Below are 12,560 nucleotides of genomic sequence, written 5' to 3' on the forward strand. Positions count from 1 at the left end.
ATGGACTACAGCATGCCAGGCTCCCTGTCCTCCACTCTCTCATTTGCTCAAATTCATGTCCACTGAGTCAGTGATACTGTCTAACCATCTCACCCTCTGCCGCCTCCTTCTCCTTTTGCCTTCAGTCTCTCCCAGCTTCAGATATATATAATAAATATATGTAAGTTTGAAAACAAAGTAAAAAAAATGTGCCCAAAGTCGCCAGCTGGTATCGTGGGGCCAGGATTCACCCCAGGCCTACCTGACCCCACAGCCCTCAGCCACCAAGATCTGCAGATCAAGATAACCTGTTAGCTTCAGACACACAACCAGAAACAACACTAATGCACCTTGAAAAAGCTGAAGAAGGGGAAAATAGAATGGGATTTCCATTGCATTCCTTTCCATTTCCATCAAGTAAATACTTGAGGTACATGGCAAACCATCGAGGCTGGCCTCATTCGCAGTGAACCTTCCCCATCGTTGCCGAGCTGCAGGATGGCTCGGCTGTCAGAGGGATGGCCAGACCCCTGAATGGTGGAGGCGGAGGTGAGGGCCCACTGGGCAGCGCAGCAGAATGAACATAGCAGGACCTGCATCTTAGCCTGCCCGCAGCTCCAGGAGGTAACGTCTGTAACCTAGGCTGATCCCAACAGCACGTTTCACCCACTGGGCCCCCGTGCTCAGTTCAGGTATGAGCAGGTGGCCCAAGTTCATCTGATTAGAAGGAGTAGCACATGGGCAGGAATTCTAAGACACGGGGCTTACTCTGGTTCTAGATCATGTAACTGTGCAGGAGTGGGGCCTGGAATTGAAACAGACATCTGCTACTGTGACGGAAATCAGTCTGAGAGGAGACTAGCCGTAGAATTGAGTACAGAGGAGAATCACAGAGAAATGAAGACAGAGGTCTTGAATTTTACTCATAGGAGACAATGGGGCAGGGACCCCTGGGTGCCCGCAAAAATATCCATTCCTTCCTCTATTTCTCTTAGAAACAGAAATGTGATTTTGTACAGCAATGTGCCCAAAAGAAAATTTACATTTCCCAGCCTCCCTTGCACCAGAGGAGACCATGTGACCAATTCTGTCCAATGGTACATTGGTAGAAGTTCTTGGACAGGGCTTCCAGAAAAGTTTCTTTCAAGAGGAAGCCCTTCCAATCAATAGTGTTCTGAAGGTTCTAGGCCAGGCAACTAAGCAAGAAAATGAAATGCAAGGTATCCAAATTGGAAAGGAAGAAGCAAAACTAGCTACTTAAAAATCACATGATCTTGTACATACCCTAAGGAATACATGCTAAAACAAATGAACAAAAAAAGCTCTTTGAGCTAATTGAGGAAATTTGCAGGATACAAGGTAAATATACCTAAATTAGTTGTATTTCTATATACTAACAACAAATAACCCAAAAAGGAAAATAAGAAAACAATTCTATTGACAATAGCAGCAAAAATAAAATACTTAGGAATTAATTTAACAAAAATGTAAGAATTGTACACTGAGAATTACAAAACATTGTTGAAAAATTAGAGCTAGGCAAATAGAGAGATATTTGGCATTCATAGACTGGAAGACTTAATATCCCCAAATTGCGCTACAGAATTCAATACAATCCTTACCAAAATTCCAACTATCTTCTTTCACAGAAATGGACAAGTTGATTCTAAAATTCATATGGAAATGCAAGGGACTTAGAATATCCAAAGCAATCCTGAAAAAAAGGACAAATTTGGGTAAACACAATTTCCAATTTCAAAACTTACCACAAAGCTACAGTAATCAGGACTGTATGGTATGGGCATAAGGCTCTATAGAGAGAGATAGATCAATATAACAGAATTGAGATTTCAGAAATAAACTCACACAAATATGATCAACGGAGTTTCAACAAGGTTGCCAAGACAGTTCCACAAATGGTGCTTGAACAACAGAATATCCACATGGAAAATGAATTAATATGGACCCTGGCGCACATGCACGCTACGTTGCTTCAGCCATGTCCAACTCTTTGCCACCCTTTGGACTGTAGCCCACCAGTCTCTCCTGTCCATGGGATTCTCCAGGCAGGAATACTGGAGTAGGTTGCCACGCCCTCCTCCAGGAGATCTTCCCAACCCAGGGATCAAACCCATGGCTTCTGCACTGCAAGCAGATTCTTTACCGCTGAACCATTGGGAAGGTCCAATATGGACACTCACCTCACACAACATACAAACATTTACTTGAAGTGGGTCAAAGTCCTAAATGTTAGGGTTAAAATTATGAAAATCTTAGAAGTAAACAGGAGTAAATCTTCATGATCTTAGGCAAGATTTTCTTAGGTATGACACCCAAAGCATGTGACCAAGATTAGAAATAGCTTAATTGGATTTCATCAAAGTTAAAGCTTCTGTATATCAAAGGGCACTATCAAGAGTGTAAAAAGAAAACCCACAAAATAGGGAAAATATTTTAGTTCGTATAACAGGCAAGAGTTTATATTCAGAACATTTTTTTAATGAATTTTAAAATTAGTAAATGATTTAAATAGATATTTATCTGAAGAAGATATACAAATGGCCAGTAAGTGTACATGACGATGCCCAGCATCACTAGGCAAACCCAAATCACCGTGAAATACCACTCCACGCCAACAAGGATGACTTCAATCAAACAGACAGAAAACAACAAGTATTGGTGAGGAGGTGATGAAATTGTAACCTGCATGAACTGCTGATGGAAACGTAAAATAGTTCAGCCACTCTAAAAAACAGTCTGACAGTTCCTCAAAAAGCTAAACACAGGGTCACCATTTGACCCAGAAATTCCACTCCGAGTATGCACATGTGAATAGAGAAATGAGAATTTGTCTACACAATCAGTTGTAGAAAAATGCTCACAGCAGCGTTATTCATAATAGCTGAAAAGTGGAAATACCCCAAATGTCCACCAGCGATGGATGAATGAGCATAATGTGGCGTATCTGCAGTGGAGTACTATTCAGCAATGAAAAGGAAGGAAGTACTGAGACACGCTATGACATGTATGAGCCTTGAAAGTCTGATGCTTAGTGAATGAAGCCAGACACAGAAGTCCTCCCAGAAGGGGCAAATCCAAAGAAACAGAAGGTAAGTTCCTGCTTGCCAGGGTCTGGAGGAAGAAAGGAGTCAGAGAGGACTGACTGCTAATCGAGACAAGGTTTCTTTTGGGGGTAATGAAAATTTCTGCACTTAGCAGTGAGAATTGCACTTTTGTGAATATTCAAAAAACCTCTGAATTGTGTACTTTAAGATGGTGAATTTTATGGTATGTGAAATGCGTCTCAGTTTTTTTAAACAATCCTTATCATTTAAGCCAATTTGAGGTAGATTTTCTCTTTTTCTTGTGAACAAAAGTAAATGCCTCTTCTCTGATATTCAGTGGGGCTCCCCTGTCTGCTCTCTGTGTTGTTACCCTGCAGGGAGGGCAGTCTTCTTTCTCTTGGAACGTACCAGGGGATGAGGCCTGGCTGTGACCGCGTGGGCCACTGGGACCAGGGATGGCCTGAGAGAGCTGTCTCTAGGACCAGAGGTGCCCCCCAGCTCCTGAGAAGGGACAAAGTCTCAGGTGCCCCACAACTCCTGAGATGGGACAAAGTCTCAGGTGCCCCCAACTCCCGAGAAGGGACAAAGTCTCAGGTGCCCCACAACTCCCGAGAAGGGACAAAGTCTCAGGTGCCCCCAGCTCCCGAGAAGGGACAAAGTCCCAGGCTCCGGCCCATGTACCCTGGGTTTTGCTAGCTCTCTTGAGGAGCAGAGGCCACAGAACAGCCTCCTCAGGTTGTCTCGTGAGCCACCGCCCCTGCTTCTGCAGGCCCTTGGCCAGCCCACGCGGTCAGATGCCTGTATGGTACCGCAGTGGCCTCCCCTGGGCCAGGGCAGCCTGCATGGCTTCCATGAACAGGACAGGGAGGCGACGGGAGTCATGACTGACAGTCACCTCAGCCCCTTCCATGCTCGCATCCTGAAGAAGGCTGGTTATTCTGCTAAGCACATGATATGAGGTGTCTGTGTGTGTGTGTGTGTTTACACGTGCTGAGAGGTCTCTCTGAGGCAGGTGGTAACTCTAGCTTTGGAGAGGTCCAGCCTAAATTCCCCACTGCTGCTGCTGCTGCTAAGTCACTTCAGTCATGTCTGACTCTGTATGACCCCATAAACGGCAGCCCACCAGGCTCCCCATCCCTGGGATTCTCCAGGCAAGAACACTGGAGTGAGTTGCCATTGCCTTCTCCAATGCATGAAAGTGAAAAGTGAAAGTGAAGTCACTCAGTCAGGTCCGACTTTTAGTGACCCCATGGACTGCAGCCTACCTGGCTCCAATCCCCCACAGCCATGCTCAATGATGGCAGGCTTTCAGGCCCCTGCCTACAACCTGGAAACATGTGGCCTGTCACCAGGGACACCCTGGGCAGCTTCTGTCACAGGAGATAAGTCATGTGGATTCAGATGAGAACAAGTGAGGCTCCCTGTCTCCTTGAGCTGATGTCCATTCCATCATCACAACACAGGTCAGCCACGCTGATGGGCGGCATGTCGGGACAGACCTCAAACCCTCTGCTCTCCAGCTTCAGTCAAAGGAGCATTATTGATGGAGGATTGCCCAGAGAATACACATTCCTTGGGCTCCTGGTGATCACATCCTTCAGAGAGCTGCAGGCCTGGCTGTGTGGTTTGGCCCATCAGCATTGTCTGCTAAGGGCTGTTAAGACAGGCCCAGGAGACTAGGATTCTGTTGTTGTTATGCTGTTGATTTGTTGAGGGTTTTCAATCTTTATTAAAGTATGCATTCACACAAAAAAAGGCACAGAAAAAAAGTGCAGACAGTGAGGTAAACACCCATGTAACAACCACCCAGAGAAGGAAAGAATGCATTGCCAACTCCCCAGAAGTCTCTGAGGCCCTCGCCTCACCAAAGATAACTTCATTTAAGTGGAACTATACAATTTGTTGGAAGGAAAGTTATGACCAACCTAGATAGCATATTCAAAAGCAGAGACATTACTTTGCCAACAAAGGTCTGTCTAGTCAAGACTATGGTTTTTCCAGTGGTCATGTATGGATGTGAGAGTTGGACTATGAAGAAAGCTGAGCACCAAAGAGCTGATGCTTTTGAACTGTGGTGTTAGAGAAGACTCTTGAGGGTCCCTTGGACTGCAAGAAGGTCCAACCAGTCCATCCTAAAGGAGATCAGCCCTGAGTGTTCCTTGGAAGGAATGATGTTGAAGCTGAAACTCCAATACTTTGGCTACCTCATGAGAAGAGTTGACTCATTGGAAAAGACCCTGATGCTGGGAGGGATTGGGGGCAGGAGGAGAAGGGGATGACAGAGGATGAGATGGCTGGATGGCATCACTGACTCGATGGACGTGAGTCTGAGTGAACTCCAGGAGTTGGTGATGGATAGGGAGACCTGGCGTGCTGCGATTCATGGGGTCACAAAGAGTCAGACACGACTGAGCAACTGAACTGAACTGAACTGATACAATTTGTACTTTTGTGTCAGGCTACTTTCGCCCAAAGTTAAGCTTATGAGTTCTATTCATGTTACTGCATGCATCCGTAATGCATGTTTTTTGATAGCTTTAGTATTCCACTGTGAGAATGAACTATGAATTGACTATTGGATCCTTTTCCCACTGGGGTCTATTACAAAGAGTGCTGTCAGGAATGTTCTGGACATGCAGCCTGATGTGCATATATATATACATTTTTGTTGGATATATTCCTATAAATGGAATTGCTAAGCCATTGAAAACGGTGGCCTTCAATTATGTGAAAATAATAGAAATAATTCCAAAGTATTTTCCAAAATAGTTGCGCCCATTCACACTCCCATCAGCAGTGTGAGTTCCAGTTACTCCACGTTCTCACCAGGACTTGGTATTATCAGCCTTTTCAGTGTTAACTATTCTGGTGAGTGAAGGTGCTATATTAGTTAGCTACAGCCACATAACAAAGTACATTAAAACAGTGAGCATTTATGACCTCAAGGTTTCTCTGAGTCAGGGTGTCAGGAGTGGCTCATGTAGGTAGCTCTCGTTTAGAGTCTCTCAGGAGGCTGCAGTCAGAACATCAGCCAGGGCTGTGGTCATCAAAGGCTTGACTGGGCTGGAGGACCCGCATCTAAGACGTCCATTCGTGTCAGAGCAGGAGGACTTGGTTCCCCACCACCTTCACCTCAGTGCTGCCTGATGGTCCTCAGGACATGGCATCAGGCTTCCCCAGCAAGAGATCTGGGAGAGGGGGCCAGAGAGAGGCTACAGTGTCTTTCATGACGTGGTGTGGAAGGCAATATGCCATTACTTCGCCATATCCTATCATTAAAAGTGAGTCGCCATAATAGATAAGAATATGAACAACAATACACATGCGTATAACTGAATCCCTTGGCTGCGCCGCAGAAATGAAAACAACATTGTAAATCAACTATACTTCAATAAAATTTAAATAAATGAATTTTTTAATTAACTGCTATTGGCATATAATTGCTTTACAATATTGTGTTGTTAGTTTCTGCTATATAGCAAAGTGAATCAGCTGCACCTATACGTATATCCCTTTTTTTGGATTTCCTTCCCTTGTAGGCCACCACAGAGCACTGACTAGAGTCCCCTGTGCTGCACAGCAGGTTCTCATTAGTTATCTCTTTCATACATGTTGTTGTTGCTGTGCTGTGCTCAGCCGTGTCCAGCTGTTTGTGACCCCACGGACTGTAGCCTACCAGGCTCCTCTGTCCATGGGATTGTCCAGGCAAGAACAGGAGTGGGTTGAGCAAGAACCCAGGAACGGGTTGCCATTTCCCACTCCAGGGGATCTTCCAACCCAGGGATCAAACCCGTGTCTCCTGCACCGGCAGGTGGATTCTTTACCACCGAGCCATCTAGGTATCCATTTTAAACATAGTAATGTATTTCTTTTAAGTGAGTCACTTAGGTCCAGCCTACACTCAAGGGCAGAGGAATTAAGTTCTACCTATTGATAAGAGGAGTATTCAAGAATTTGCGGGCAGATTTTAAAACTACCAGAGGCATTTCATTGTGGTTTTAACCTGCATTTATCTGACTTAAAGAGGCTGAATACATTTTCATGTGCTTACTGGCCATAACGATTAACTCTTGTACAAAGAAACTATTCAAGTCCCTTTCCCAGTTTCCTATTATGGTGTTCATGTTTTCTTACTGATTTGTAAGAGTTCTTTGTATATGCTGGATATGAGCCCCGTTCAGCTATGTCCCACAATTGTATAAACTGTGTTTTAAGTCCACACAGTCCACACGTATATGACCCCTTACTGGTTCTGCTTCTCTGGCTGAGTCCTGACTGACATATCTGGATTATTTTGCCTTCCCCGTCGACATGTAAACCCACATAGAGTTGATTTTTGTATTTATGATACAAGATGGGAGTCAAGGATTTTTTTTGCTTGTTTGTTTGTTTTCCATTTAGACACTCAATGATCAGCACTGTTTATTTAAATAACCTTCCTCTCCTACTGCTTTCTAGCTTTGTCACAAATCAAGAATACATATACTCGCAGGTCTGTGTTTTCTAATCTGATCTGCTTTGACCAGCAAGAAATTCAGTTTCAAATTTGCTGCCCACTTTTAATAATGCATGAGACTTTATGACATGATTTCTGATACTAATTTACCACTGACTTCACCCTGTAATTCAGTCCTTATTTTCCTTCATGCTGGTGCAGTTAGATGCTTATTAAATCTTGGTTTCCTCCCTTTCCTCTGCTTAGGAAAACCAAGAGCCCAAGAACTGAGCTACAGGATGGCTGTTTTCATGAGGGACACAAAGGGTGAAAAGGGCCGTCAGCTGCGCTGACACTGATGGCAGACGGGCAGGTGTTGGAGCGAATGTCTGAGCGTGAAGAGACCTGGCCGAGAAGCCCAGCACGCAGACATGGGCATGTGGGCCCGGGCAGGGACAGCCCCCAGCCTACAGGGACAGAGCGGTCAAGAGGGTGGGCCACTACATTTGTAAATGCAATTTGTTAAAATTATAAACCTCCTGTGGAAACACTTCTGTGCCATTGATAACATTGCTCTTAAGAAAGTGGATAAGAGGATTTCCCCAGTTGCACAGTGGATAGGAGTCCATCCACTGACACAGGGGACACAGGTTCAATCCCTGGTCCAGGAAAATGCCACATGCCACAGAGCAACTGAGCCGCAGGGCAACAGCTACTGAGCGTGTGATCTACCGCCTGCGAGCAGCAACTACAAAGCGCACGAAACACAGCTGCCGAGCCCAGGCAACACAGCTGCTGAGGCCTGCACGCCTAGAGCCTGCGCTCTGCAGCAAAAGCCACTGCAGTGAGAAGCCCGGGCGGCACAACGAAGAGGAGCCCCCACTCTCAGCCTGCCCCCCATGCCCTCACCACAAGCGGAGAAAGTCTGCATGCAGCCACAAAGACTCAGTGTAAACAAAAATAAATAAATAACATTTTTAAAACAAAAATGGGTAAGAGCAACCCCCCACCTACCCCAGCATTGCTCCCCACCTTTCCTGTGCCCACGTGACCATGGGATCTTCCCCACACAGCATTCTCTCTTCTTCACAAAATGATATCACCAATGGCCTGTGGGCTCCCGCCTCCTTCTGGACCCACCATGGCAGCTGGGCTCACAGTGGGAGCTGCACACAGGCGTTTAGAAAACTAGGGACAAGCCTGTTTCAGTTCATCATGATTTCTCCACTCTGTGAACAAGGATGGAACTCCAAAAGTAATAAGGAGTCTCCACATTACGTCCTGACACACAGCAGGCTCCTCTATAAAAGCAACACAGAGGGCAGTGTGTGGACTGGCTGCCTTTTCTGCAAAAATTGGGAGAAACAAAAATGTACACAATGTTTGATTAAACATGCAAAGAACACCTCTGGGAGAAGACACAGAAATGTGTGATGTCAGTTCCGGTAGGGAGGGAGATGGTGTCGGAGGAACAAGGCCAGAGTGGCCCTTCACTGGAGCCTTCCACAGTGCCCGGCATTTCAGCTGATGAATACCCTGCTTGGTCACAGGCGAAACAATTGTCTTAAGAAAGAAGGGAAAGAAGGAATGAGGCACCTCAGGGTGCACCTCCCCCTGCTGAGTCAGGACTGTGGGGCCTAAGAAGTGGGCTTGCCCACCCTGGACGGAGGCTGTGTCCCACCAGCCCACCAGCCCCACCAGCCCCGGCTGCCATACCTGCCAGCTCCTCCCTTGCAGATGCTGCTCTGGCTGGAGCCCCCATCAGAGGCTGCAGAAGCCAGCCCTGCCAGGTTGCACAATCTCCCTGGTATTCCTCTGCCCTGCAGCTTCTGGCAAGATACCTCTTTTTCTTGGCACACTTTGTGAAAATGTGGTGGCCACAGGGCTGCATCTGCAGACAATGGCTTGGACACAGTTCGAATTGGGGAAAATCTCTCTTAATCCGTGCGCTTCCAATCCCCACTCCCTGACAAAGCCAAGCCGGGCACCAAGGGGCAGAGCAAGGAACAGGCTCTGGGGAAGGGCTCTGAGGCAACACCTGAGGCAGAGGTGGCAACTGGGAGTGAGCGCAGGTGCCCGGAGAACACAGCCCTGGAAGGCGGGTCAGGATGGGGAGTCCACGGGCATGCGTGAGAACAGACGGCCGAGTGAGTGTGAGTGCCAGTATGTGTACATCTGGGTACATGCACGTGTGCAGGCCAGGCCCAGTACACGTCAGAGAAGCTGAGTCTTGCAACAGGACACGCATCTGGGGGCCCTCCACTCGGGCTGAGGCAAGCGTGACATGATCCACCTGTGGAGTTCAACGCCTGCTTCACCACGTGCCTGCTGGGTCTCTGGAAAATTCTGCTAGTTCTTAACTCTAGTTCCTTTATCTGTAGTAAGGAGTGATGAGGACTCAAGAAATAACTTGTGTGAAGGGCCCCGCACAACTGATGGCCGCTGATGCAGGACGAGCAGTGCCTCTTCACCAAGGCTGCCTCGGCTCGCCTGGACCCCGCCTCACATTCCACACCAGAAGGCCAGGGGGTCCAGGAGGCCAACCCTCCCAGCAGAACTGGCCTCAACACAGAGGCCAGAGGCAACCCAGATACACGGCATGTTCATGTTGAGATGTTCTTGGTGGAAAAGGAAAACAGAAAATGTCAAGAGGCAGCAATCTGGTGGCCACAGCCTGGCCTTGGGCCTTATTTTTAAGACTTTGACTCGAGAGCCCACTGATGGGCCTTTCTGGTCCTAAAAGCACACAGCCTTCCACCCAGGCCAGCTGAGGCCAGGGCTTGGAGTCCAGGGCCCAAGGCAGGGCCTGGTGCGGGGCAGGCAGAGACACCAAGGTGAGGGGTCAGCGGACTAAGTAATGCCTCCTGGATTTGCCCACACCTGCCAAGGATGACTGACCCCACAAAAGGCTCACTCTGTGAGAGGGGCCAAGGCTCCGGTTACTTCCTAAGATGCAGCAGGCTGGACAAATGGCTAGGACACCTGCCTCCTTCTGTATGTAAATACAGAAGCCAAGAGTCCAGCCTACGGGGCCCACACTGAGAGAAAACAAGTCTGGAAAGGACCTAAAGAGAAAGCAGACAAAAAGGAACAACAAGGGCTTGAGCCAGAGCCACAATTCCAGATGTGTCGCCAGTGTGCCAGCCTCCTCTGTCTGCCCTCCCGGCCACGCTCCTCCACCTACGGGACCGGCTTGGAGGGCGCCTTTCCCCTAGGCCCTCTGGCACCACTAGCAGACCAGGCAGAGAGAGGCCTGGCACTGATTCCAGCAGCCTTTTCCCTGCTGGACCACAGCAGACAAGGTCCAGTGATAAGTGCATTACACCCAGACAGCTGATGGCCTGTGGGATGGCCCCAGGCAAGAAGGCACTGTGGGCTTTACCACCATCACCTCCACCACCACCACAATCATCACAACGACCACCACGTCCACCATCACAGACACTAAAACTACCATCCCGACCATCACCTCCACCACCACCACAATCATCACATCACCTCCACCATCACAGCCACTAAAACTATCATCTCAGCCGTCACCTCCACCACCACCACAATCATCACAACAACCACCACGTCCACCATCACAGCCACTAAAACTACCATCCCAGCCATCACCTCCACCACCACCACAATCATCACAACCACCACAACCTCCCCCACGGCATCCACCTCCACCACAACCTCCTCCACCACCACCACAATCGTCACATCCACCACCACCATCACCTCCCCCACGACCACCACTTCCACCTCCACAGCACCTCCACCATCACTTCCACCAGCACCAGCACCTCAACCACCATCACCACCTCCACCACCACCACCAGTACAATTACCACCACTGCCATCACCTCTACCACCACCATCCTTACAACTACCCCTAACAGAAGTCTTAGCTTGTGCCCCACTGGCGTTAACCATGACTTGCCTTCATCACTTACTCCAAGGAAGCTGGGAAAGAGTATGTCACCTGAGCCCAGTATGCCTTGGACCCTAACAACACTGATTTTCTCTTTAAGGAAAGATATAATGGGAGGATGTTGTTGAGTAGGCAACTGGCATGGTCCCACAGCCCTCAGCTCTGACTGCTAACCACACACACCATTTCTTCTTCTGGTGATTTAGGTGGAGGAAAGAAGCATGTGGGCCATATCAACATTTTAGGGGGAGTTTTTCAAGCTAGTTTCCTTACCCCCCCAACACCCAAGCTTCTACACTATCCCCCGAGGTGTGTCTCCAAGCCCTTGAATCACTGACATCCTGAATATGCAGGGCATCCCCCAGATGTCGCAGAGTTCTGATGAAGCCTAAAGGAGAAGGCTGTGGGCAGGGGACATTTAAAGACCTTGGGATTGGCATGAGCACACTGCTATATTTAAAATAGATAACCAACAGTAACGTACTATATAGCACAGGAAGCTCTGCTCAATATCCTGTAACAACCCAAATGGGAGAAGAATCTGAAAAAGAGTAGCGCTGGCGCAGTGGCTGCGTGGAGCTGGAGCAACTTTGAGGAGATATCCCATGTCCAAGGGCAGAGAAGCCCCAGCATGATGGTAGGAGGGATGAAATCACATTTAGAATCAAACCCAATATCCCCCAGAGATGCTCAGAGGGCTCAAATAAACCGTGTGTGCACCAGGACCCAGAGACCCCACAGAGACTGAGACAGGACTGTGTTTGAGCGTCTCCTGTGGAGGTGCGGGTCAGCGGTGGACTGCTGCTGGGGCAGGGGCTCTGGGTGCAGTAGACCTGGGTATGGCATAAGCCCTCTTGGAGAAAGTCGCTGTTAACCCCACAATAGAGTCACCAGAACTTACACAGCACTGGGGAAACAGACTCTTGGAGGGCACAAACAAAACCTTGTGCGCACCAGGACCCAGGAGAAAGGAGCAGTGACCCCACAAGAGACTGACCCAGACTTGCCCGTGAGTGTCCAGGAGTCTCCTGCAGAGGCGTGGGTCGGCAGTGGCCTGCTGCAGGGTTGGGGGCACTGAGCACAGAAGTGCGTGCATGGGACTTTTTGAAGGAGGTCTCTCTTTCATTATCTTCATGACCTCCACCATAGTTTGGCCTCA

At 48.2% G+C, this 12,560-nt stretch overlaps 1 protein-coding gene across 1 annotated transcript in view; it reads right to left on the minus strand.

The window, feature by feature from the left end:
* Positions 1-10,936, minus strand: part of LOC114113042 (keratin-associated protein 10-4-like) — a 35,526-nt gene extending 24,590 nt beyond the window's left edge. Inside the window, exons 1-2 of the mRNA XM_060408820.1 lie at positions 10,862-10,936; positions 452-509 (exon numbers count right to left, since the gene is read on the minus strand). Of these exons, the coding sequence (XP_060264803.1) occupies positions 452-509; positions 10,862-10,936 (133 nt within the window). The remainder of the gene's footprint in view (positions 1-451; positions 510-10,861) is intronic.
* Positions 10,937-12,560: the final 1,624 nt, after the last annotated feature.

The sequence above is a fragment of the Ovis aries genome, chromosome 2, assembly GCF_016772045.2.
Source record: "Ovis aries strain OAR_USU_Benz2616 breed Rambouillet chromosome 2, ARS-UI_Ramb_v3.0, whole genome shotgun sequence".
Classification (NCBI taxonomy): Eukaryota; Metazoa; Chordata; class Mammalia; order Artiodactyla; family Bovidae; genus Ovis; species Ovis aries.